Source organism: Taudactylus pleione, unplaced genomic scaffold (assembly GCF_031769625.1).
Source record: "Taudactylus pleione unplaced genomic scaffold, aTauple2 ptg000062l, whole genome shotgun sequence".
Classification (NCBI taxonomy): domain Eukaryota; kingdom Metazoa; phylum Chordata; class Amphibia; order Anura; family Myobatrachidae; genus Taudactylus; species Taudactylus pleione.
This window is the reverse complement of record NW_028284464.1, coordinates 5,709,211-5,736,946: the sequence shown is the minus strand read 5'-3', so window position 1 is coordinate 5,736,946 and position 27,736 is coordinate 5,709,211. Positions and strand designations below refer to the sequence as shown.

The window sequence follows — 27,736 nt, the reverse complement described above, 5'->3', positions numbered from 1 at the left end:
GTTTTCATTCTATGTATATTGATTATGCTACATTTCTGAAACATGAACCTGCTGCAGCAAACACTGGAGGAATGTTAAAGGGAATTAAATACTTTATTTATAGCTAGAATATTTCCACTACATTTTTATTAAAAAATTCAATTGAAAATGTGGGCATATTACAAAGGAATCCATATTTACCTACAAACAGACATTTATGTGAGCAATGTTATATAATTTGCTATTTCATAGTAAAATAGAATATTATCCAAAGATGGTAACAAAATCATACACCGTCACCCAGCTATCATGGAAAAGAGTTGGCGTTCCTGAGCAATACATTTTAAAACAATGGGGGCGATTCAATTCAGCGGGAAATGAATAGCGCCGGGAGGGAGCTCTCAGAGCTATTCAATTCAGTGCGCTGTTTAGTCCGACTAATGATTTCTTCTAACGCCCTCCTGCGGGTGCGAGGAGAAATCAGACTAAAGTGCTGGCCGCAAGGATGCCTTCTGGCTTAGCGCGGCGCTAACAACCTCACGACCGGCACTTTAGTCAGAAGATGCCGGTTCTTGTGACTAAACACCCAGGTTACGTTGCGAGAACCGGCATTCTCCAACTTAATTGCTTCCCACTCCTGGTGCTATTCAACTCCCGCTGTATTGAATCGCCCCCAAAATTTCCTAGAATTGGGAGTACTCATGTTCCAGTAGCAAGAACAGACAAGCATAAAAAAAAATTAGATCATTTACAAATTCCACCAGAACTAAAGTCTTCTATGAGGATGTGTCTATAGTACTGGCAGGTACTGTAGGCAGATCAAGGCATAACTATTTAGTGAAAATTATAATTATTGTTTATTTATAAGGTACCACAAGGCCGTAAGAGCCGAAATACTTAAATGAATACTTGTTTGAGAGCTGAAAATAGCACAAACTGAAAGGATTTCCCCTCATAGCTTTTTTCAACATGCAATAGGAATTGATTTCTATCACCTTTGAGCTGGCATCACCAGCTGTTCTCAATGGTGTAATAGTCGCTCAGCACAATTATCCAAGACAAGATGCATTTATCCTACATTAATTAAATTAGCACAGATAAAGCAATGCTTTAGTATAACAAACTACTCAGTTTTAAGTAAAGACAAGCCTCAAGTCCCTTTACTTTTGTAGATTACCACCTAAATGAGGGGCAGACAAGCACGACATTGGGAGAAATTTGGAGAAGTTACTATTAATAAGTGAGAGAGTACAAATGTGGAAATAAGTGCTTTCTACATTTCCCTATGTAATCCCCACATTAGGATGAGTCACAGACCACAGGATACAATAGGTGCACAAAGCTGTCTGAGAAAACAGGACTATGCTTTGCATGTCCATAGAGGCTAACTTGTATAAGTCTTGCGCAACTATGGTAAAGAACACATTGATTTGATCTACTACAGTGTCCACTTGTAATAAAGCCACATTTTATTTTTAAGTTATTTTCAGTATAATTTCCTTTTATTAATAACTAAAAGCATAAAAATAATAATATAAAGTACTAATAATAATAACAGCAGCAACAACAACAACAAAAATACATTCAGTGCGATAAAGCTTTTTCCATTATCATCACCAGCAACAAGCTTTGGTATGTGATGTTCTAGTCTGTATCCTGTAATATTGAAAGATTTACTAACTATCAAGCAAACGGTTTACCCGTCATCATATTCAATGATGTTGGTTACATCTGTGTATACTTTGTTGTACTATATTAATATAAATAGAATGTATTATTTATTGGTTTAATATTTTAGTGCTTTGTGAAATTTAATAAGTTAAGAATCTGTAATTACAAATTAGGGCTTGCCATATAACAAAAATACAACTGAATGCAAGAAAAATAAATACAGCAAAGCACTTAGATGTGAAGAGTGTTTAGTTTGGAGACCCAAAAGAATGATTTAATATAGGAAATATTTCATAGTTTAATTTAAGATTTGTTTCAAATTAAGCATCAGGTGGGAATAAAAGCACAAGTATACTTTTGGATGCAGTACAAGTGTAAAGAACACACAGTTACTGTATGTGTACTGTTAGCTTGGCCGAATACACACTTGAGCGATATCGCACGATATGTCGTTTTGATGCAAATTGGAATGACATATCGTGCTGATCGTACAGTGTGTATGCTCAATTGCACTCCATTGTGTTGTGTACGACATCTTCTGGTTGGCCGTGCTGCACGGTCAATCAAAAGATATCGTGAACTATGTGGTGCACATTATGTAGTATGTACGGCCAACCGGATGACCAGGCAATATGACGTTTGGCCTCTGATGACGTCACCTCTTGCCACTTCCAGCCAGTGATCTTAAAGATGGTTGTTCTAGTGTGTACAGGTGCAACGATAAATCGTATATGATCAAACGACACGTTAATTTGTTCCATCGCTTGAAGGATTGCACAGTGTGGATGCTCAATATGGTTTGTTCTGGGATGAGGGGAAATTAAATTTTTCATCACATTTTTTTGGAATTGATCAAATGTGTACCCGGCCTTAGTTTGAAACAGATAAGCCTCTTTGTCCTCCCCACAGGCCATATGTGCAAACCTCCTTATTGTCCCAATGCTCGCAGGGGGTATTGTGCCATCATAACCACACTGTAGAGACGATGGGGGTTGTGCAGAGTTTTGCAAACTTGAGTGTAATCTACAATTGTATAAGGAGCAGAAAAAAATAGGGTATTTGCACCCATATGAAAGAAGCAAGATGCATTCCAGTCGGCATTGGCAGCTTATGTATTTGGTATTCACCAGGCCCAGGTCACATACACCACAAACTGTATGTTTCACTTCTAACTAACTTATAAATCAATTATTTTCTGTTCAACTAATGTGTTCACTATTAGGCATCAATGAAACTACAAAAACTTGTCATACTGCAAAAACAACGGCGTACACAAAAACATAAATCTTAAACATGCTACAGTAACAAAACCATACTGGCAGGAGGGGTTATCAAAGGAACTGTGGGGGTCTCAGACATGAGACCCTAATGATTCTACGAGTTGCTGGGAGAGTGACACTGCTGAAAAAAAAACAATTGCTGGAATTATCCTTCAAGGGCAGTTACACTGATGGAGCAGAAACAGAGATTAATATTCCAGTTGCTATTATTTCATTCTTTTTGCACAATATACATGTGTTCCAAGTAAAATGTTTTTGAGACAAGTGTGTTTCAACCACACAGTGTAATATGCATATTCCTCTCGAATACGTCTATTTCATATGATACAAGCACTGACCTGGTGTTGAGCTTCTTCCAAGTTTCCACTTGCCCAAAGCGAAAGTCCAAGGCGGTGTCTAATTTTTGCTTCATCCTCTCTGCGGGACAGCTGTTCTGCTAACCTCAAGCCTTTGTACAAGACAAACAAGCAGAATGTAAGGTAATGCACAAATGACTAATTCCCTCATTGACACATAGCAGGGGGGTCACAGAGAGATCATTTTTCACATATAGCATACAGCCAACTTTTCATGGTTACCTAAATGCTGCAAAGTGAGCCTAAAATATGCTATGTAATTATTCTAAACACATTAATTTCACAATGCTCAATGGAGTTTAAGGCAGGACCATTTCATTCATAGCATATGTTATGGATGTTAATTAAATCAAATCAGAAATTAACCATAGCCAATCATTGTTCAGACTTTATTTATTCACTTTTACTTAGTATTTGATTGATATAAAGTACTGCACACTATAATAAATTGATGTTTTTGCACTTTTTTCTAAATCAAATAGGTGGCAATTTTATGTTTCAAATTATGCTTCAACTGAGTAGTCCGAAGTAATAAGGCACTCTAAACTGGTTTAAGCTGATTGGGAATTCATTTTACCTGTTTTGTAGGTTCTTCAGCCAAATGCATGGCATTGTGGGTTATGTAGACAAAAGAACACACTTTAATCTATAGTAGTAAGTTCTAACTAGGCATTAGCAACCAGTTGTGCTGCCGAGATGTGCATGTTGTGGCTCTACATTTATTGGTTTTGCCCTAGGTGACAGCCCTGAAATACTGGGCTATGTGACTTTACACAGGACAGCCTGCAGTACAACCCAACAATCATTACAAATCACTTGGTGGACATTCATTGCCATGATTTGTACTGCTGAACATGATATGCCAATACATACTACATGAGAAATAATATAAAGAAACAGTGGTTAGTACATTATGCTGTATATGTACAGTGTCATAAGGTTTCCAAGTCCATACATATACTGTTACTAACCTAAGTGGAAATATAACGTGTCTTATTTTATTCATTGTGAGATGGACCATTTATAAACAAATATACAAAGTACGGTATTCTAATAGAAAGTGAGAGAGCCGGAAGCCCTTCCTGGCTATTGTTGCTCACTGAGGAAGAGTCACTGACGTGTCCTAGTCAAGAATCTGTTTTTTTACAGCAATTTGTAAAGAGAGGGCTGTCAGCTTTTATTCTGATGTTTTATCCGCAAATAAGTGGCCATGGATCAGAAATTTAGGGTGTTGGGTAGGGTTGGCAACAGTTGGTTTGTAACTTTTCTAGCTTAAGTGAGTGTCCAGAAGAATGTACAGGTATGTTTAGCCTGTGCAGGCAATGTAGGCCTATGTACAGCAGGTCAGTGTCGTAAAGGGCAAACTCAAGTGTACATTTTGTGCCCTGCAGATCCATTTATCTCCCCTCAGCCAGCACTGCCGAACTCAATGGCACCAACTTCTGCCATCTACTGTTTAAAAGGAGTAAAGATATTCTACCTATAATTTTTTTTTTTTTTAAAGTTGTCCACACAGTCCTGGCCCTGCACTCACAACAGCACAATAACAATAAGAGATTATGTTTAAACTAAGGACTGTGTAACTAAGCCTAGGCCTTTGTGGCCTATGCACAAGTTTAGGTCTGTATATGAAGGGGGGGGCTGGCAAAACTTGGCATGCGGGTTATATACAGTACATATTTTTATGATAACAGACACCTATAGGGACTAGGAAGGAATGCATCATTTTGTGCCACCAGCAATGTTTTCTTCTGAGATAATAGTAACCTTTTCTGAAGCCTTAAAAGGCAATTTACTGTGTAACAGCTGACATAGGGCAGAGAGAGAGAGGCCAAGCAAATAAATTAATAGCGTGCTATAGACAGTAATTGTATGCTTTTCAGCACACAAATATCATCCCCAAGGGAAGCATCATTCCTCTATCTGTGCCAGCCACCACCTGTAAAACAAAATACCCTCCTGCTGTGGGTTTCACATCATAACAATGATAAATATAGATTGTAAACTTGCGAGCAGGGCCTTCCTACCTATATATCTGTTTGTTATTACCCAGTTTTGTTCTGTTAATGTTCCAATTGTAAAGCGCAACGGAATATGCTGTGCTATATAAAAAACTGTTAATAAATAAAGAAAGAAAGAAAGAATGAAAGAAAGAAAGAAAGAAAGAAAAGCAGGCGGAGTAACATTTCCAACAAACCCTTTAACTTACCTTCTTGTAAGTACATTACTGCTTGTGAGTAGTTTTGCAAAGCATGGTGAGTCCTTCCTAAGCTACTGTAAGCTATTGTCTTTGCCACCAGGTCATTCATTTCCGCTGCAATGCTAAGGTGCTGCTCCTGATAGACCACAGCTCGCTCAAAGTTACCCAGAGATTCATAGGTTAGTCCCAGATTTCCATAGGCTCGAGCTTGGCAAGATGGATTGTTGGTTTCTTCTGCTATCTGTAAGTCCAGCTGATGGTACTCTAATGCTGTTTCATATTCTGCCATTTGCTGATACACCCCACCCAGACCACAGGCCGCATCGCTCTCCAGGATCTGGTCTTTCATTTCTCTGGCAATATTTAGTTGACGTTCTAGACAGGATATCGCTTGCTCATAATTTCCTAGCTGACTGTGCAAATTACCCAGCTCTCCATAAGCCTGGGCTTTGTTTGATGTTTCTCCAAGTTCATGAGCAACCACAAGTCTCTTTTCAAAGCATACAAGTGACTGTTGTAAATTTCCCATGGATCTAGAGTAAATAAAAAGGAGAAAGAAAAGGAATAATGTTCAAAACTTCAATAAGTCCACATGGGATGCCTATGACTACATTTCACATAAGTAAATTTAATTCACAGCTTATGTCTCATGGTTTAAGGCTCGATATTGATAAACTATCATATCACTTCCGATGCAGTGAATCTTTTACACTAGTGTGCCTGTGTGACCTACAGGTCACACATGCGCACAAAAGCCTGGCATCTGGCGGAAGGAGCCAGACAGGGTCGGAAGGATCTGAAAGGATCCCTCTTCGCAACCCAGGAGTGTGGCAACAAACACCATCTGAAGATGGAGAATGGTCCCGCAGTCAAGCTCCAAAAATATTGTATTTTTGGAGCTTGATGAATTCTGTCCCCATACTAGTGCATGGGGACAGCGGGCCATTCCGCAAGAGGACGGTAAGCAGGAGATATCTGTGATGCTAGTGTATGGGGACAGCGGGCCATTCCGGGAGAGAAAGGTAAGTAGGAGATATCTGTGATACTAGTGTATGGGGACAGTGGGCCATTCCGGGAGAGAAAGGTAAGCAGGAGATATCTGTGATACTAGTTTATGGGGACAGCGGGCCATTCCGGGAGAGAAAGGTAAGCAGGAGATATCTGTGATACTAGTGTATGGGGACAGCTGGCCATTCTGGGAGAGAAAGGTAAGCACTAGATATCTGTGATACTAGTGTATGGGGACAGCGGGTCATTCCGGGACAGAAAGGTAAGCAGGAGATATCTGTGATACTAGTGTATGGGGACAGCGGGCCATTCCGCGTTACCTTTGATGAATGGTCCGAAAACTTAATTTCTACAAAAGCAGGTGAAAATGAACATTTTCCCCTGCTTTTGTAGAAATTAAGTGATGACGAAAAGACCCCTTAAGGAGATAAGCTAAAGCATAAATTATGAGTGATGCAGACTTACTGAACTTATTTAAAATAATTCCTAAGTGAAAGCAATTATACCGCTTAAATTTCTTAATATATGAAAACATACTAATCTCCTGTGTCCACAGTTGTTCTTTTGTGTAGTGGTGGTGGGGGGTTGTGGGAGCAGCAGCATGCAGGAGGCCCAAAGCATATTTCTGCACCTGGGCCCAGCATTTGCTAGTTCCACCACTGTAGACAGCATCAGAGTGTTCATTCTGCACAATAGTAATTTACCATTTCTTGACTATTTCCCTGACCTGCATAGCAGGCACTGGCATGTCTATAATGGGAGCATTATAGACATGCCAGTCTGCATTATAGACATGCCAGTGCACACAGGTCCTGGGTCCAGGGTGGCCTCATCGCACACCCTGCATCCATATAATTATAGCATTCCCGCTAGGCTGTTTCAGCGGGGTGCTGCGCCCTGCCCTATTTTTAAAGGGCAGAAAGCACCCTGCCCTCTGGCGCGGCGCCTCGCTGAAACAGCTTGCGGGTTCTGTCCTTTCCTGCGGGCCGCAGTGTTCCGCGGGTGAATGGCTGCCAGGCGCATGCGCCTGGCATCCATTCACAATGACCGCACCGCTTGGGGGCTGCCCGGCATATCCGTAAGTGCCGGGCACGCCCCCAAGACTGACAAAAAGGGGATGCTTCATAAAGACATGCCCCCTTTAATTGACCACACACCCTTTTTGGGCGGGCGCGCAGCATTAAAGTGGGCGTGTATTGATATATCTGAGAGGCGTGTCATAAGATTTATTTACATCCAAATGTAACTGAGCCCCAAAAGCAGTTAGTAACATCTATTTGTTGTTAAAATTAAAAACACACTGATACTTTGCAGAAAATACATGTAGCCATAGGGCTCATTGTACCTTATAACCAATACAGTGAAAGTACTTTATACTAATTATCCTATTTGAATGTATATATCTCTGTTTACTTTTTTTCATAAAACATATCATAATGGGGGTAAGGTGCAATTAGGAAGTTTGCTAGACTCTTCAGAGAGTCAGGGAGATTGCTACTATTTCAGGGCAAGCAGGGAGAGTTGGCAAGTATGCTCCACATTTATATTTATTAGACATAAGTGCTGATGTAGAAATTTATACAAGTCTGATACAAAAGCTACTGCATTGCATGCACGGAATAATATGTACGCATCTGTCTGACTGCAATGCCCCCATCCATATGTGTAGTTTCACACGCATCATCATTACTAGTGTGCACTTACACCAGCTCTATGCTTGATGCAAGAGATCCGTCTGAAAACAGGTGTAATTACACAAGATTCTGCATAGCCTGCAATTCCATCAACACTCCATTGCTAAATGTAGCTTACGTGCGGATGGCTCATTACCACCTAGGTACGTCCCATCAGCAGCCACAAGGGTAAATGTCAAGGTCGTACCTACCATTGGTGCAATGGGTGCAGCTAATATGGGGCCCACACAGCTGAGGAGGGGGGACTATGCCCCAGGTACATGCCACTGAGTTATGCAAGACTCTGAAATCATTGCCATTAGTATTTAACATAACATGCTAAATACACTTCACAAAACTGACAACTCTGCATCAGCCCATAGTTACAAAGTCCTATTGTTTTTTTTTTGTGGTGGAGATCCCACAATGCACTCATATATCAGGTCCTTCTGTTTCATGTTACGGTATGCTTTTTCTTTATCTCATGATCCCCTCATTGTACAGCGCTGAGCACTTTTAAATACAAGATAATAAAATGAGTGTCACCATTGCTATGTCTGCTCATTAAATTACATAACATGATTAAACAGCTGTGCCATCCTCATTATTTTCATATGGAGTTACAATGTCAAGGGGAAATACACCCGCACTTTGCCTTACCTGCATTGGTTAAGGGACCAGCTGTCTGGCAATAGAAAATCACTATTCTTCCTACCAGTACAAATCAGAATATACTGTATATAGCACTGTAGAAGTATGAGGTGTGAGTAGCAACTGTCCTAGTAAGGGTAAGCACTGACAACAACGTGCATTTATATATTGCCATGCAGCTGGTCACCTTAAAAATGCCTGAGGCAAAGTATGGGCATATATATTTATGTATTGCTTACTAACAATACCTCCCTAGGAGCATCCAATTGGGCGCAAAGAAAATAACACGCCTATCGTCCTCAATTTCTGATTACTGAGGCTATGCAAGCTTTTATTTTTGCGCTATTCAATTGAAAAAAATTTAGGGATGTGCAGGCTCGGATAGGTTCGAGTTTGCACGTGGAGTTCGGATTTTTCCCTCCAAAAAAACGGAACTCAGAACGAGGCAAAACGTCATCTTACATGGACGAACATCATCATTCCTGGTCTTTTGTCCAGGAATGATGATGTTCGTCCATGTAAGATGACGTTTTGCCTCGTTCTGAGTTCCGTTTTTTTGGAGGGAAAAATCCGAACTCCACGTGCAAACTCGAACCTATCCGAGCCTGCACATCCCTAAAAAAATTGTACCATTTCTTCTGCAAAAACCCACAGGAACATTTTTAAAGAATGGGGGAAATCAGCCTGTACCCAAAAAAGAGGGAAATTAATACTGGATCATTATAGATGTCTTTTACTGTCCAAAAGAAAAATATCTGGTGCTTTTAAAAGTTTTTAAATGGCTGATTTTTCTATTTCTTAAGAACAGTTAAAAAATGGTAGAAAGCCATTTTTTTCCGTTAAAATGTAATGCTGTAGTTAAATTTGGGGTGCATAAAAATTCATGAAAGCTGATTTTTGAGTCATTTGAAGGCAAAATTATTTTTTAATAAAACACCTGTAACTTCCACCAGCAATAATAACAACACCTTTCCCACCCATACAGCCCCCAAATATACCATACCTGTCCCACATCTTTTAACCAATTATTTTGCACTTTGCAGAATATCACCCCAAAAATTATATGTAATTATTGTCCCAATGAATTTAAAACTTCTGATTGACTAATTGATCATTAGGGGGGTGTCCCAAGGGTACTGAACCAAGTCCCACCATTTTTACCTTAAAATAACAATTTTTCCTGACTTTGCCTCTGCTCTGGGTCTACATTAAATAGGAAATTATTGCGGCTAAAATTCTCGCAGCTAATTCAATAGGGAATAGACAGGCATTACTGTAAACCACTGAACGACAAGAAAGAATATTATTCATTTAGAAAAATGCCCCCATACCTGTGTCCATTTCCAAGTCCCCTATATGCTTTGGATTGGTCTTGTAGACGATTTAGGCTCTGAGCTACAGATAAATACTGCTCATAATATTTTATTGCTTCTTCATAATCTCCAAGTGCATCATAACAATCCCCCAAGTTTCCGTAGGCTCGCCCTCTGTCCAGTATCGAGTCATTTCCACTTAACTGCTGTAACATTGCTAACTGTTGTTCAAAATAGCCAATAGCCTCCTCCATGACATTCATGTTCATTTTGGTGATTCCCATATTGCCATATACCTGAGCTTCTATTGCAGGGTCTTTAAGCTTTTGCCCCAGCTCAAGTTGTTCCTCATAGCACTTAAATGCCATGGTGTACTTCTCAAGAGACATGTATACTGCAGCAAGGTGACCGTGGGCTCTACATTCTCCCGATAACTCATTTAATTCTTGAAAGACCTCAAGCTCTTGCGTATGATATCCCAAAGCTTTGTCATATTTTTGTATCATTCTGTAAGCACTACCTAAAGCAGCATAAGCGCTAGCCTCTAGCCGTCTGTCTTTGACTTGATGGGCTAAACTTAACTGCTGCTCATAAAACTTTATTGCACCATTTATATCTTTCTTAGCAACAAAAATATCACCAAGGTTCCCAAGAGCACGGAACTTTGCTTGAGAATTATTCAAAGACTGTGCCAAAGACAAAAGGTATTTCTGGCAATCTTCTGCTTTATTATAGTTCATTAATGCCTTAAATGCAAGACCCAAATTGCAATATGCCTTGGCCTGGCTTATTTTGTCATGAAGATCCTTTGCTAACGCCAGATCCTGTTCATAATACTTTACAGCTTCCTGGTAATTCCCGAGGCAATAATGGGCATAACCAAGATTGTGGCATACTTTGCCTTCTCCTTCCATGTCCTGCAGCTCAGGCGATAGTCTCAAATACTGTTCATAGAAGGGTACAGCCTGCATGTATTCACCCCGAGAGCAATGGAAGTTTCCGAGATTTCCTAGCGCTCGAGCTTCACTTTGAATGTCTCTTAGTTCTCGAGCAATATTTAGATGGTTTTGGTAGTGCTGCAAAGCTCTGTCATGAGCACCTAAAGCCTGATATGCCACTGCTAAATTCCCATGAGTGGAGGCTTGAGAGGCTCTGTCATTGACCTCCATAGAAATCTGTAGTTCTTGTCGATGGTATTTGACAGCTTGGTCGTACATCCCAAGGGCATTGTATGCATTTCCCATGTTGCCATATGCCCTACCCTGGGCCGCATAATCATTCAATTCCTGGGCAATCGAAAGGTGTGTTTTATGTAATTTTAGTGCAGTATCGAATTCTCCTTTCATCTGATGAATTATTCCTGCAATGCAAAGTAACAAAACACTGATATTAATTTAGCATATTTAATTATAAAAGAAAGCATTTGTGACATTGTTTTTATATGCAAGAAAAATGTGTAAATGATTCTTTTATGGTTCCCTTGAAACACATTCTGAAAGAGCCATTTGTCTTACTCTGCCCTATTTCCTCAAGATGTTTAGATTTATTCTGCACTTTGATTCCAGTATATATCATATTCACGCATTTTATTTATTAGCATACTGATGCTCTACCAAGTACTGTCCCTCCGGTGGAACTACTGCAAGTGCCTTCAGCTGCACTAAAAATATGAAAGGTACATTAGAAAAGGATTACACAAGCATACCATTATAATTAATATGACCGGATAATTGTCAGGTGCAATTCATTGATATTAATATCCATGAATGATATTTGGGTCACGTATACAATGTATGCACTGCTTTTAAACAAATGGAAATAGACGCTAACTTTTTATATGAGGCGCTGTTCCCCATTGGCTCGGTTTGCCATTTGCAGTAACAAGAGATCAGGGAGGCCCCCAACTTACGTTTGTCTACTTCTACCTACTGTCTGTCTGTGTATCCCAACTAAGTTCAGACCCTTTTAACATGTTCATCAAAACCATGTATTTACCCTAATACCAGTATTACTAATATTGTAATGAACATGTAATGAAGGTTAATGAGCATATTTAAAATGACATGCATCCTACACTATTATAGGGATTCAAGCTGTTACATTGCATTGCCGGGTGCGCTTTACATTGCACATACTTATTTATTTAAAAAAAAACACGTTTATGCGCTTGTGAATGGGCTCTCATTTCTCATTTAATATTAATTTTGCCCTACAAGTAAAACACATGGATCCTGATTATGTGAAGCTGAAAACAGGGATACCAGTCAGGCATAAAGTTTCCAGTGTAAATGCCAATGCCTCAGTATACATGTCAGGTGCAAAGAAATGTTTAATAACTATCTTCAGTAGTCTAAGTGTGTCGGATATCTGAAATATAAATAAATTAGCATTATGCGTTAAAGATTTCCAGGGGCTAAAAAAGAAGTGTTTTAGGAAATCATGAGCGCTGTATTAAAGCTAGTTATCGATTTTCATAAGCTCTGAAAACTGTGAATATGACGCTGTTATATGGAAATATTAGCAATCAGAATATTTTCAGTGTAGATACATGGTGGCCACTAGAGTGCACAGTACGCTACCAATGACACAATCTACTGCCCCCAACTACTGCAGGTCTCATTCAAGTTAGTATAGTGATAACACGCAAACACTATTATTTGTCATTACTGAGATTTGTTTTTGTGTGATTAAAATAATAAAAAAACATCAAAATGAAACATTTAGAGTCTGTGTATTTTGAAAGTGATAATCATATCAATAGTAACTAATCATCATTGTTACCTATTATTTATCATGTCTTCAGTAATTGGTAATTTTCTTCAATTATGGATTTAAATATACAATTATAATTACATTATAGTTTTATTCAGCCAAAACATTAAAATGTGGGTTTATTTGCACCCTAGCTGTGTCAGCGCATTACTCTGCTAGTAATGTGTTTGTAATGTCTGTACCTGTGATCATTAATATGCCGTGTGCAAGGTCAGATCTAAGAATATCAGATTATGCTTTATAGGAGTTGAATTCCATTTCGATTAGAGATAATCCTCCCACTCACATGGGAAATGTTTAATTAGAAATAAATTAAAACAGTTACAAGAAATATAGATAAGTAGGAACACTAATTATACAATGTTAATTAATCTTCCATGGTATTTTTCAGAATTTTATGAATTACTACAATTGATCTTATAATATTAATGTTATTTTGGTAGTCTTATCTATTCTTAGGGGTATCACACTATATTTATTTAATTACTCAAATATGCAACATTTGGTGTACTGTTATTGTGAAATGACTAATATTACATATGCTAGGAACCTCTATACAATGCATTGATTTCTGGTGACCTCTACACAATACAGATAGCATGTTAGTGGGCAATATACAATGCAATAGATATTTTAATGACTAGAGATGCTGAATATTTTTTATCTAGCCAGAAACTCAATAAAATGTAACTGCTTTGATGGCTACAAGCAAATCTATGGTACAATCATCAATTGATCCCCATTCACATAACAGACAGAAATAAAGTATGTTCATTTTTGCCACATGTGTCTAAGATTCACCATTTGGGATAAAATTAGGTTATACCATTTTTTAAAGTGAATTTTATTTTTTTTCTATCATGATCACTTGGGTTAACCATTAAAACCAATTAACATGCATTGATTTAAGATCGACTGACTGTGTTTGAGCAGGTTTGCAGGATTATTTGAAAAGTGATACACCCACATGTAAACCAGCATGAATTTGGTCAAACAGGCTCAATAACAGTCAAACCGACTTGGACCTGATCGACTTCCTAAATTGTAAAACATGTTTGTAATCCAATAAATTCCTGTCAATGTTTGAATTTACAATCTGGTTTGACGAAACAGTTCAATAAGTGATATATGATAAGTTGTATCTTCTATACTAGTGACTGATATGCAATAGAGATAATTCTAGTGACACATAAACAATACAGAGGACATCTTACTGGAAAATACACAATACAGTGTATTTTACTTATTAATATATATTATAGAGAGCATTCTAGTAACCAATATACAACATATAGTACACTCTACGGACTGATATAGAATACAGTTAGCAGTTTGGTAACCAATATACAATACAAAATGGTGATTAATATGCAAAATAGAGAACATTCTAGAGGCCAATATACAATACAGAGAGCACTCTAGTGACCTCCTGACAATGGCTGGTGAATGGCAGGCACTGTCCACTAAAATGTGGAACTAACCCTGACTGGGAATGAGAGATGGGCCTGCCACCCTGCCAGGTGATTGCCAATTTGCTGAACTGCAAAGTTATAAGTTGGATGAATAAGATTATAATGTTACTGACTTTCATGAAACTGCACATCATACATGTACACTCAAAGTGTACCTGCTGTCCACACACAGTGGTCATTTTTAGGAGAAGAAACAAGAGACATGATATAGCATATTCACTAAGAACTAGTAACATATGTGAGACATGAGATACATGACATGTGCAAAAAACCAACACAGAGGGTGACATCCCTCAGTAGGGGGCAGAGAAAAAAAGGTGAGCGCAGCAAACTGATAGCGGTTTCGTATTTTGTTTTGGAGTTGGTGCTGAGGAAAGGGTCATATTTTCTTTACAATGTCGTCTGAACATGACTGTAGCCAAAAACGTTGTAAATGTCACCCAGCGTATGCAAGCACTCCTTTCTCTCGCCTTTCATTCTTACTATATAGAGGCAGAGGATCAATTTTCTTTTAGATTGTATGACAATTTCTATAGATGTTAAAACCCAGGATTAAACAGAATACAAAAAGGGTTATTACGGCAATAATATACCAGAAAGAAATGATTGGTGTGATTTAAGACTTTAAGTTGCCATTTTCTCTCCTGCTGGCTGATATATAAATACTGTAATCATCATACAATAAGGCTAGTTCTAGAAAATGGCACTGAAGAATTTTTAGATCAATAAACCATGCACAGAAGAAGCTGTTTGGAATATCACACAATTACCTTTTATTTCCAATTAGACAGTCAACATCTTCTCTGACCTGTCTATAATAAGTCTCCACTTAGTGTAACTAACCCTCCCCTCACATTCACTTTTATGGTTTTCCCTTTGTACTTGATGGTAAATACTTCTTTATCTAAAAGATCTTTTTTACTGCTCACTAGGCTTGTCCAGTGCATGTAGCTTAAATTGGCTATTAAAAGCATTCATTAGCTATTAAAGCTGCAGTAACCCCTTTCCTGAGCTTGAAGATTAATTGTGGCGATCTGACCTTAACAGTGACCATCACCTCCGCATGTTACAGACAAACATTTGAAACAATAACAAGAAACAAAATAGCTGCTATGCAAGTCAATATATTGCTGCAAAGCTATGATTCTTTTCTGATTCAATTAGAACACAGACAGGGAAATCCAATATATTTATATTGAATTCAGCTTTGGTTTCTGAATTACAAATATACCTATCATTTTTTTACTGTCCATAAAATCACATTCTAAACACGTATTTGTGTATAAAGTAAAAAAAATATATATTTTGTACTGATAAATATTTATATATCAGAATCTTCCTGAGATACAGATAATAAACTAGGTGATTTTTTTAAACTCTCTTAGACATTTAAATTCTTTTATATTGTTTCTAGAGTTGTGCATGGACCCCCGTGTTTTGGTTTTGGCAAAACCACCCTCAAATGTTATGATTTTGGTTTTGGCAAAATCACCCCCAAGTGTTTTGGTTCTTTTTATGTTTTGGGTTTGGAATTCTTTAAAATTTATAAAAACAGTTAAAATCAGTCATTTGGACCTGTTTACATGAAATCCAAATGCCGAGACTTGTTTGCTAAATCCGGATTTCCGGATTTACAGCAGACCCGAGCCGGGACTCGGGTCTACTCGGAACCCAAAAGTTCGGGTGTTTTTGGTTCTCAGCAAAACTGAACCGCACATCTCTAATTATATTATTAACGAATAAATTGAGTATGTCCTTTACATACAATTAGGCTATTTGTGTAAGTATTTTATGTGCATATCAAACAGTTGCTTGAGAGTTTAGGGGTATGTAATGTGCAATCACCCAAAAATATGAATAGCATTTATTTCTGTTCTTACAGAAAATAATTCTTACCATGCACTTTTTGATATACAGTATTCTAGCAGTTGGTGAATCACTCTGTTTGTCTTTTCTTAGCAGTACAACAATTTTGTTTCGGCTGAAAATACTTATTTGCTTCTTACTGTCATATTTCTGTGGCAGTCCACCTCGGATCCAGTGTTTTTGTGAGAGTAAAAAACTACACATTGAGTATGCTAAATCAGTTTTGTTTACTTTCATTTGTTTTTACAATTTACACCTCACTTAAGAGAGTTAATGCAGACCAGATTTTTATACTGAATTTTGTTTGCTTTTAGTATATACAATAATGTACTGTATAGAGGGCTTATTGTTGAAACATCCAGTTAAAGTCAGATATTGTAGAACTAATTTAAACGGGACAGGAGCCCCAGGCTGCATTGACATATTTATAGCAACTGTCTGGGGACTTGGCAGCAGCAGGGTATACCTACCCATTTATCATTTCCACAGGTATGGCCAGATAAATTAGAAGATGGACATAGGCGACTATCTATACTAAGGCTAAGCGCACAATTGACAGCATTTTTTAGGGAACATTTACAGCGCTGTAGTGGCTCTATTCTTCAACAATACTGTAGATGAATGATGCAAAAAATTACTACATGCAACTATATTATTTTTCACCATTCATCTATAGCTAGCTGTAACATACTAATTTGCTTGGAAATAGTATTTGTACTTTTCTGCTCATATAAGAGAAAATACTTCGTAGAGCAGAAAAACCACATTTGTGTGTCAGCTCACTGCATATATGGATTATGGGTGTAAATATGGACATGCAGATATTTTCAGTTTATGTGTTTGGGTTTTATTTTTCAGTGCATTAAAAGATGGTTGTAGTCAGACTGGTGGAGGCCCGGAGGTAGTGATCTTGGTGGGTACTGGATTATAGGCTGGAGAAAGTGACTGAGCAGACAGTTTCCTATTGGTCTGCACAGCCACACACCCCCTAGGGTTCGCACACACCACCGTTTTAGATGAAGCTGCACACTAAGCCCAGGGAAAGGGTCATGTGATCCTGTAGGCTGAATGCACAAACTAGAGGTTGGGCACCAAGAAGGAATTACTTCTGATGGCCATGGTTGTGGTGTAGAGGGATGGAACATACTTCCAAGGTAACAAGCTCTTAAATAGTCTCATTTTGCAGTCCCACTATTAACTGAATTTCGGGGGTGTGAAATCTTAAACTTAGAGGAATAATAAGCAGCAGTATAACTTAAACTTGCCATAATCCTGCAAAAACAGACATTTTTAGCAGGGGCATATCTATAATCAGTGCAGAGTGTGCAGGGCACACGGGCCTCTGGGTCCCGGGGGCCCACACGCACACCGTGCACTCCATACTTACCTACATTTGGCCAGCCACCTCCGTAAGGAGACTGACAGGTCGGTGCAACAGGGTGGGAGGGGCGGTTTGGGCAGGCAGTGTGGCCTCCCCGCGCTTTATAATGCAACATTACCAGCATTATAAATTAGGTGGCAGGGCTACGATGACGCGATTCACGCTGAATCGCGTCAACACCCCCCCGGAACACGTACTTTCACGGGGGGCCGACCACCGTTCTGCGGGACTTGCCTTCTCTTGCGGGGTGTCGGGAGCGGCACCCGATTTTCGGGAGGCTCCCGACAGTCCCTGGGAGAGTAGGCAAGTATGCTGCACCCATACTTTCTAATACTTACCTCTCCGAAGTCCCACGTTGGCTGTAAAATGGCTGCAACAGCAATTTTCTCAGTGTTCTGCGCATGCGCTGTAGGGAAATCACCGAGAAAGTGGCTGCCGCAACATTTTTCCGGTGTCATGTGCTGTGGACTCCGAGCACAGATTAGTGCGCCGTAGTCGCCGGAGAGAGAGGAGGGGGCCCCGGACGGTGAGTGAACACGGGCCCCCTCCTCTCTTAATACACCCCTGCCCCTTGGTCATTTACTAAACCTTTTTAATCCTTAGTTTATGTTAACAAACAAAACAGACTGTATATGAACTATTAAATATATATTTTGAGATGTTTAGATCAGCAATAATATGCAGACAAACAAACTGCATAACATATAACTACAATCCATTGTATTTGCTGCTGATTTCACTGTTTCCAAGAGTTCTTTGGCTCATTCTTAAGGTTAGTCTGTCGCATCCTCTATTCCAACACTTCCATTATCACATGAGACCAGAAATGGCAGTGGTTCAAAAGCTCTCTTAAAAAACATTGACATAAAGCACCAGCACTCCTTCTATTATTTGGTATTTGCATTCAAAACAAAGCAGCACATTGTATAACTATAATGCACTAATGTACAGCAGATACTCACTAAAAATGTTGGAGGACCTACTGTAAATAGGAACCAGATATGTTTAACACAGACACGTGTGGAACATCTAATGAGAACAGCTTTAGTGCATAGTCTGTTGCCAAGTACACCAGCTGTTTACTAATCATCTCTGCTTTAATGCAAACCCCAATACATATCTCCCAACATTTCAAAATTGGTCCTACCCCTAATCCATCACAATTAAGCACAAACACGCCTCCTGTAAGCCCTGAAAATATGGACACCCCTGCCAAAACTGGAAGTTGAGGAGGGAACGTGGCATTATGCCAATATACAGTAGACAAAGACATGTAACTCGCAGATTTATATTCTAGCAAACTCCCTTAGGACTTGTACACCAGAAATTGAAAAACAAGACCTGTAGAATGTGTGGATAAAACTGTCTACTATCCTCCCTTATAGCAAAATCTTATAGGACATTTCTACAACATAGGGTCTGATGTAGTGTTGTATGTAAACCCCATGGTTTGTGCACAACTCCAATCGTTGGAGATCTGTACATGCGCAGGTCACTTTCTGCGACTATGGTTACAGTGTCCCTAAGTCGCAGGTTGATTAACATGCTGAGATGGTTTGAGGGCAAGGAATGGGCGGCAAAGGCCGGCGTTCCCGAAAACGTGGGGCATGCCAGTGTCTGTGTCTTCCAACACAGAATTATACCTCAATTGTTTAAGATCATGTTCCACAGAGGTGCAAGCGAAATATAAGCAAAGATTTCCTCCTGTAATAACCCAGAATATGTGCAGCGGAATCTTGTGGTTGATTGAATTTGCCCCATTATACTATACCAACGATTAATGCTTGTGTACGGCAGGAACTCTTTACTCTGACATGAATCAAAGCGAATGAGAAACTGTATGTGTGTCTCTTTCAGCAGTAAAGCAGTTTACTATACTAGCCCTTACTGGGCCACCTTGGATAAATCAAATTCATGCAATTTAACTTTATGTACAGTGATTTTTTTTAATTAAAACTGCAATTAAAGCCAATATAATTTCAAATATGTTTTAGTATATATACAGTATGCTGCTGTTAGTGAAGAGCTTCTCTCTCCAGAGAACAAAAGAGATATTATAATGTCTACAGGCTATGCTAAAACAACTGGAAGTGTACAGAGGACATATAAATTATGCAACTAAATAACAATGTTTTAATTAGCCATGTTTTAATTAACAGGTAGTGCCTTACTACATACAGAGTGGAAATAATGTCTATGGTGTGCCAGGGTGTGCATATTAAATAGCACACATACCCACCTCCAATCTATAATGTTAATATTTTGTAAACATAAAAAGGTACATGACACATAATGGAGCCATGAATTTGGTGCAGGTGCCTCATGTCAGAAGAAATGCTTAAACCTCAGAACTAGCCAGGACCCACACTTCCCCCCACTCTTTCTCCCTTTTTTTTTTAAATGGCTCCTCCGGTGTGGTAGGTCTTAATACATACCAAATAAAAAGTATCTGATATCTTAATATGAAATAAAATGACCAGAGTGACCATTACCAATAACTCTCAATTCTTTTCCCTTTTTCATCCATTTTATATTTGCCAATTCTCCCGGAATGTCTGGGAGGCTCCAAAATATCAGTAGTCATCCTTTCCTCATCTCCACTTCTGTAGTGAAGTGGGTGGAACAAGGCAGTGATAACGAGATTCGCTGTGTACCGCGTCATTGCTGTCCCGTCTGCCACTGCAAAATGCATTGTGGCATTTGCTGCAGGGATGGAGCTGTAAGAATGCAACTCATGTCCCTGTATTGTCCCTAGGGCCTCCCCGTACAGGATCTCCTGCAGGAGAGTCTCACAAAGTCAGCAATTATGCTACACTTTACATAAGTGGGAAAAGAAGTGGTTGGTAAAGAACAAGCAGACAAATAAATAGCTGGGGAAATATACATAATATTATCAAACAGTGCTACGGCACACATGTGGCTTGGTGACCTATACTATAAATACAGCCTTGGTCATACTTACCCATCACTCATATCCAGTAATGAGGATATGCCACAATGCCTAGAGTCCAAATGATCTAATTAAAACTGTATTTCATTGTGTCTACACTGTCTGAAAATCAATTTGGGGGAAGTACTGGATCTTTGCCAGATTCGGCCATTTGTTTCAGAACATTGGACTGTGACGAGTATCATACATCTGTTTTGCCTTTTGAAATATACAAATGAAAAAAAAAACATTAGCCAGACATAAATGTTTAGATATTAGGAATGGCTGTGCTTGCAGTCTACATTGGTAGTAAAAGTCACAGGTATATGTTCTATTACATTTTACAGCCTATTTGTCAGCATTTTAAGTTGCTTCTTGCATATGATCTTGGTAGGATAAAAAAAACATCATTTCCCCACTCTTACTGATGCCTAAAATCCTAACCAGAAAAATAAACTGATCTATTAGAATGTAAGTAATAGTCTGATTTTATGAACAGTTGCTGCTGTAGTTTTGTAGGGCTAAAAAAACTGTTGGAATGAAGCATTTAAACAAGACTGCACAGATGGAAAATTAAATCATCTGCCTGTTTGAACAAATCAATGAAGATTATCAGTGTTCAGGAGTACGTGGCTCATGAAAAAGAGGTCGATTATACAGCTGGCAAGAAATGTGTCTGTTGCAACCTCTATGGCAAATCCTTCAGTCATGCAAATTTCAATTTGAAAGAGAATTAACTTATCTCCATATTTGATAATAATTGTTTTTTTCTCAAAGCGCTTTGTTAACAACTCAAATAAATTTCAACGTATGTTTTTCTGATTTCAGTAACAAACGTATACATATATATATATTACTATTATCATATATATATATATATATATATATTGTGGAGTCTGCATAAAGAATTTAGCTGTGGTGGCTGACCAGTGCAAAACTGATGGAAGAAAATTAAGAAGCTTAGCCTTGCTACTTAGAGGATTAAATTGTAGCTACGGATTACTTAGCTAGCAAGAATAGGGTTAGACCTGTACACTGGGGGAAAGCACAAAGGTTAAGAGATTTGGGACTCCATTTATCAAACAGGATCAAGGTGTTACTGCTATCTCAAGATGGCGATAGAAGAAAATCAATGAAAACAATGGTTTATTATTTGATTAAAACCTTTTTCCAATTAAGAATTCTATTGTTTTAAATATTTTTATCTATTTGTTTGTATTTTGTTTCCTGAGCTTTCACTTCCACAGCACACGAATGAACCGGCTAGCTGAAACACACATGTGTATAGCCCCTAATATTGGCTTAGCGGAGCATAAATGAAGCCAGTCATCCTGAGTTACAACCCAGTGTACTTTCATTCTATTTATAAAAACTAGAACTAATTTTTTTCTTTTAAATACAGGATATTTAAATTCTCATACCCACTACTGTTTGTATTAATAAAATGCACATATAGTCCAAAGGAATCATTAGTAGTGCTTTGTATGCAGAAGGCGCATTCCTGAAGCAGGCACACACCTTCAAGCTCAAATGATATCATTCAGTTGTTTTGCACGCACTCTGCTGGGTGACTATCTGAATAGGTGGCCGACGGAGCAATTCAATTGTTTCTGCGTTCGGGCACCCAGTAGTATTTAGCACCTAAAACTAACGAGTTAAGCCGTGCAAAGCTGCTAAACATGTCTAAAGAAGTGGTTAGGGCGTTGTTTGGGTGCTCAAACCACGGACTTTGTACACATTTCTTCTCACACCTCAGGAGGCTGCGAGAAGAAATGTGTCCCCCCGCGGCTTTAGGTGTCCGAATGGAGCAACAACTAAATTGCTCCGTCGGGTGCCCAATCATATAGACACCCAGCGGGGGTGCCCAAAACAACTGAATCACCCCCAAAGTGTTTGGGGGCTTTTCCCCTCTACATCTTTACAGCTTGGGCTCTACCCTAAATTGTCAGTTTAAGCTTGATGGATAGAACCAGCATTCAACCAAACAAAGCTTTCACAATAACAATAGCAGACATTGAAGGGTGGGAATGCAGTGTACCCAGATTGATTCAGAGAAAGAAATTTAACAGTAAGTACAAAAAAATCCTATTTTCTCTTTCATCCTATCTGGGGGAAACTGCTACACTGGGGAGTTTCCAAAGCAGCTACTTTAGGATGGGTACTTACAGGCAAAGCTATTTTGCAACACTTTGTGTCCAGAGCTGGCTTCCTGAGTATAAAAACATTAAAACTATAAAACTTTGTAAAGGTGTGAATGGAAGACCAGTTTGCTGGTCTGCATAACTATTCCATTGGAGGCCTCATACTGCCTAGTCTAGGAGGCTCCCATCAAACTGGTTGAGGGCACTGGGATTCCCTCTGAAATATTTGCTTGTCGTTTTGATTAAGTAATCCATCTAGCCACAGATTGCTTAGGTCACTGGTGATTAAAACTGCTGCAGAAGGGACTAGGCAAATGCAGGTAACTGGTACAACAGCAGAATGCACTAGGCAGAGCAGGTTACTGGAGTCTGAAATAGTAGAAGAATGCACTAGACAAAGAAGGTACCTGGAGTCTGAAGCAGAAACAGCAGTAACAGCAGTACTGTAGCCAGGATACAAATCTCAGGAAGAAGAGTGTTGTTCTGGCAATGAGTAGTTACACTAGAGTACCCTTTGCATTGATAGGCTGGCTGCGTCATGTGACCAGAGACTGGTTAGATAGAGAGGGTCATGTGATACAGTCCAAGATGGTCATGCCCATGAAGCAAAACAACAGGATCTGCATGTTTACAGCGATACAGTGCTCAGGAATGCCGCAGACGGCCAGCAGAGACACTGATGGCAGTGATCTGACATCGCCAGACTCTGTAATGGTGGCTAAGATTTCAATGTGAGACAGTGGATCAGAGGGACAGGTGGAACGGGTGTGCTAGATGAAAATTCCACAGAATCATCATGGCATCCACTACAAATGCCTGATTATCAAGCTCTATACAAAGGTAATTTATAGTTTAACCTTGAGCCCATTAAATCTATTTCCAGTTGACCCCATGTCTGAGTCAGTTGTTGGAATGGATGAAGTGGCTACTCTCCTGGGTGAATGGCATGATGGCTTAAGTAATCTGCCTCTCAATTCTCAACCCTGGAATGAAGGTTGCTGTGACAGCCAGTACATACTTTCCACCCATTGGAAAACTTTCATGTTTTCTCCATTGTCATGGAGATGTGGGTTCTGCCTTGGTAAATGATATATGCAAAGGACTTCCTGAGCATGAATAAGAGCATTGCTCTTAACTCGAGAATATCGATTGAATGTCTTCTTTTCACAGGATTCCTCAAGCCTTTTAGATGAAGATGGAGCGTTACTGCAAGAGAAAGCACCAATACTTTCAGCCATGTCTGATGAGTCAGCTCCCGGTGGTCACAACTCCTGTACTCCGGCTTCACAGTTGACACAAAGAAAACCCGAATCTGAGCACCCCTGAAGCAATTTTACCTGACATTTGGAGCAGCAATAAAATAAATTAGCCTTACTAGATGACTTTGGAAGAGCCCCCATTTTCTGCCATCATGAACTGGAGAAAACTGGGATAAATATATATTTGCTCTCTCCTTTTTTTTTTTTTTAAATATAGACTTTACCTATATAATTATACAAAAAAATAAATCTATATATTATCTGTGAATAATACAGTTATGCCAGGTACACACTTGTGCGACCGGCAATTGTGCCGATATCCAGGGACACAATGCAGAGATTAATGAAGGATGGAACGATCACAATCGTTTAGTCCTTCATTAACATGCATTGCGCCACATGCGATATTGTCAGGTTTGATGTGCATCACATGATATACACGCCAAATTGGCCAAATGAGAACGACATCGCTCCAATGCGTACCCAGATTTAGAATTCAATAAGTTATTTGCATATGAGGAAAGTCTCAGATAAAATATAGACACCTTTTTTCACACAAGAACACATTCACACTGACACAGCAGAAATAGTTGTTTAGTCAGAAAAAATAATAAAACTTTGTGCTATCACACCAAGGAGAGCACCACAGGCAGTTAGAGTTAACAGAAATGGTGACTCCTCTCAGAAAATGCCTGCCTGATCTCTGCCACTTGGCTCCGCCCCCTTGTATTCACTAACATGGTGCTGCACTCATTTCTACAATGGTACCTCCCTAGTCACAAAAGGTTCAGAAGCTCCTAACATAACTGAGTCCTTCCCATATAATAAATGTGTTCCTGGAGCCATTCTATAAACCCCTAAGTAGCCGATCATAGGAGGAATCAGCTGAGTGACCGCAGGGCTACCATTGGAGGAAAGTCCAGTCAGGTGATACAGACAACATGGCTGCGCCCATGATCACAGCCGCAGGAACTCCGCAGTGGAGCATCGCAATTTAGTCTTAGCACACCCCGGGGAGAATACTCAGCGCGCCACCTGCCGCTGCACCTGGCGTCTGACTGCCTGGGAGATCAGGGGAAGCCTGGCGCTGTGGTGTGTAGCGGCTGATCCCAGGCCACATCCTGACACCGGGACTCTATTTAGTGTGGCTGGAGGCAGCCTTGGGTATTATGTGCTCAATAGCGCCCTTAGCTGCCACCAGCCCGGAGTTTCCAAAGAAAATCCTAACAAAAAAAAGCCAATATATGGAATTAAATATTAAAAATAAAATGTAAAATAAGCTGTCAAAGCAGCTTCTGTAGTATGGATGCTGCCCACCCGGGATAAAAATGAAAAACTGTCATTTTGAGATAGAGTCCTGGCTGTATGTAGAGGGGAGAAGCCAATACCACAAACACTTTGAGTTTCAAGATGTGTGCCTGCTCCAAGAATTCACCCTCTACACCCCAAGATTGCAATGTCCCCCAGATAGGATGAAAGAGATACAATGGACTGCAACTGGTGATTGGCTACTCATCCTCCTCCACTACTATTCTAACATGTCGAACAGCATTTATTTACTGGCTCTGTTTTGAAAAACAGCTGCATGGAGGAGCATCAGGACCCAGTAGTAATGCAGTTTAAATCTTTCTTTTTATGCAAAACCTCATTTGCATGCTATAAAACATATCACACATTTCAAAGAACAACTCAATAGATACAGATGGAACTATGACCAGTTTCTAAAGAAATTACACATAGAGTGTATTATGTGGACCCTTCTAAATGTTACACAATAAAAAACTTTTAAAATGGCACAGACCCAGTGGCCTCTGTGAAACACATGGAAAATGTAATGTATCTATGGGTCACTACGGGTTCAATTATTAAATGTTAGGCACCTGTGCAAAGGGCAATTTTATGAAGGGTCAATTTGTTTGGTTTATAACACTAACATTTTAGTCTCAGGAGAGCAGCCATTTTATTTGCGCTGGAAAAGGTCAGACATCTAAAGTCTGACACCGCAGATATAAATAATCTCTGGAGTAAAATCTCTTTACTTATGCTCTTAAAATGCAGACAAACACACTTTTATCAGATAAAATAGAAACCATGCATTAAGGTGGAACTTTACTAAACACAACCAATGAAAACAAGAATCAAGACACTCTGTGGCTTACGTATGTGGCAAATGGGTTACACAAAAATGATATATTAGTTCTATGATCTAATCCCTCTAAAAGTGAACAGTACTGAAATAAATGTTAAAGATAATTGGCGACATGTTACCTGAGCCCCCCGGGTATTGCGGAGTCATAAGCACAGGTTGGAGGTGCAGGAGGTGGTGTGGTGTCATGAATAATGTCCTCATGGCACTGCCCCTGCTTTTACATGGTGCAATTTGCAGCATTATGCAATGGGTGTCGGGGACACAAAGACTTTATCCACGGAGAATCGTGTCATTGGGTTCCCTGGTCCGCCAATGTCTACTGTGTAGTGGGCGGAGTTGGGAGGCTGGTCTAATTTCTCTGGAGTCTGGAAGAGCTCAAACAAATGAGGGTGTGTCCCAGGCATTCTGGGAAAGCAGGCAAGTACGCTTTAAAAGGATTGTACCTCTTTTTAAAAACAGAAATAACAAGGTAATTATGGTTCCCTTAGAAAAAAATAACTACTCCAAGGACAAACCACTTTGCAGAGTTATGTCATTATGATGCCTCAATGTGCTGATGTAATGATGTTTTAAAAGTCACAGCATGGAAACTATTGGCGCAATTTATGCCCCAATTAGCAAATGAGGACACAGAGAGGGCTATTTAAAATAAAGGGATGGGAGATTTATTTTTGCAAACCTTTTTTAGAACATTGAAATAGCCTTTAACATTTCGTTAATCTACCAGTGGGCAAGTTTACATCTGTCCATATAGCACTGCCCTTCAATAAATATTCAGTGAGCCATGACAGCTGCTTAATTGCTCATTAAAATAGTAATCAATCAATAAGTTGCTTGGATAAAACTATTCACAGTACTCATTATAGTTTTATCAAATGCTGGATAAGATGCGTTTGTCATCGGCCCAGCAACAATTGTTGAAGCTATTACATTGTAAAAGAGATTACCATTGTTGTATATTGATCACTATAATAATTAGCGTTAAGCTATGGATATGACCCACTGAACGTACTGTAGGGCAAATCACTGCGAGCGGAGGTAAAACGACTTGTGATTATGTACCTTTTGCAGAGTTTCATGAGTTTGTAAGTGAAACAGATCTGTTATAACATCCAGACAAAAGTATTTCCTTTACTTTAATTCTTCAACAATATTGTTTTGTTTCTCTTTAGCTATAAACTTAACACAAGACTCAAAAGAGTGGATACTTTAAATGACCATCGTACAGCAGAATTAGTACTATCCCAAGTTGACTGTCTGCTCAACTGCTGCTCAAATTGCTCGTCACAAATAGCTATTTTCTTACAACCCGTCTTGCTCTAGGGATTCAAATTGGTTAATCAACCCAGATCTTGGATTTCACCTGCACACTATATTAATTGCTGCCTCTGCAAACCTTGCATGCCCCGATTCCCTCACCTCTCCCATCTGCAGTAAACTGAACTGCAGTCTCCAGTTGCTCCTTCTTAATGATAAAAAGAAATTCACTTCTTTGTTCACAAATCTTTATTCAGGTACATAAATGACACAACATTAACTTAGAAATAATAATCCCAGCAGTTCAAATGACTCACTGAATACATCAGCTTTTGTATAATTCATTTTCAAGTCCAAAATATTATTTATGTTGCAATGT

The 27,736-nt window shown here is 39.2% G+C and overlaps 1 protein-coding gene across 1 annotated transcript in view; it reads right to left on the bottom strand.

The window, feature by feature from the left end:
- The window catches only part of TTC28 (tetratricopeptide repeat domain 28), a 498,533-nt gene that overhangs the window by 169,797 nt on the left and 301,000 nt on the right, over positions 1-27,736 (bottom strand). The window contains exons 6-8 of the mRNA XM_088465579.1: positions 10,150-11,491; positions 5,496-6,019; positions 3,269-3,378 (exon numbers count right to left, since the gene is read on the bottom strand). Coding sequence (XP_088321705.1) covers positions 3,269-3,378; positions 5,496-6,019; positions 10,150-11,491 — 1,976 coding nt within the window. The remainder of the gene's footprint in view (positions 1-3,268; positions 3,379-5,495; positions 6,020-10,149; positions 11,492-27,736) is intronic.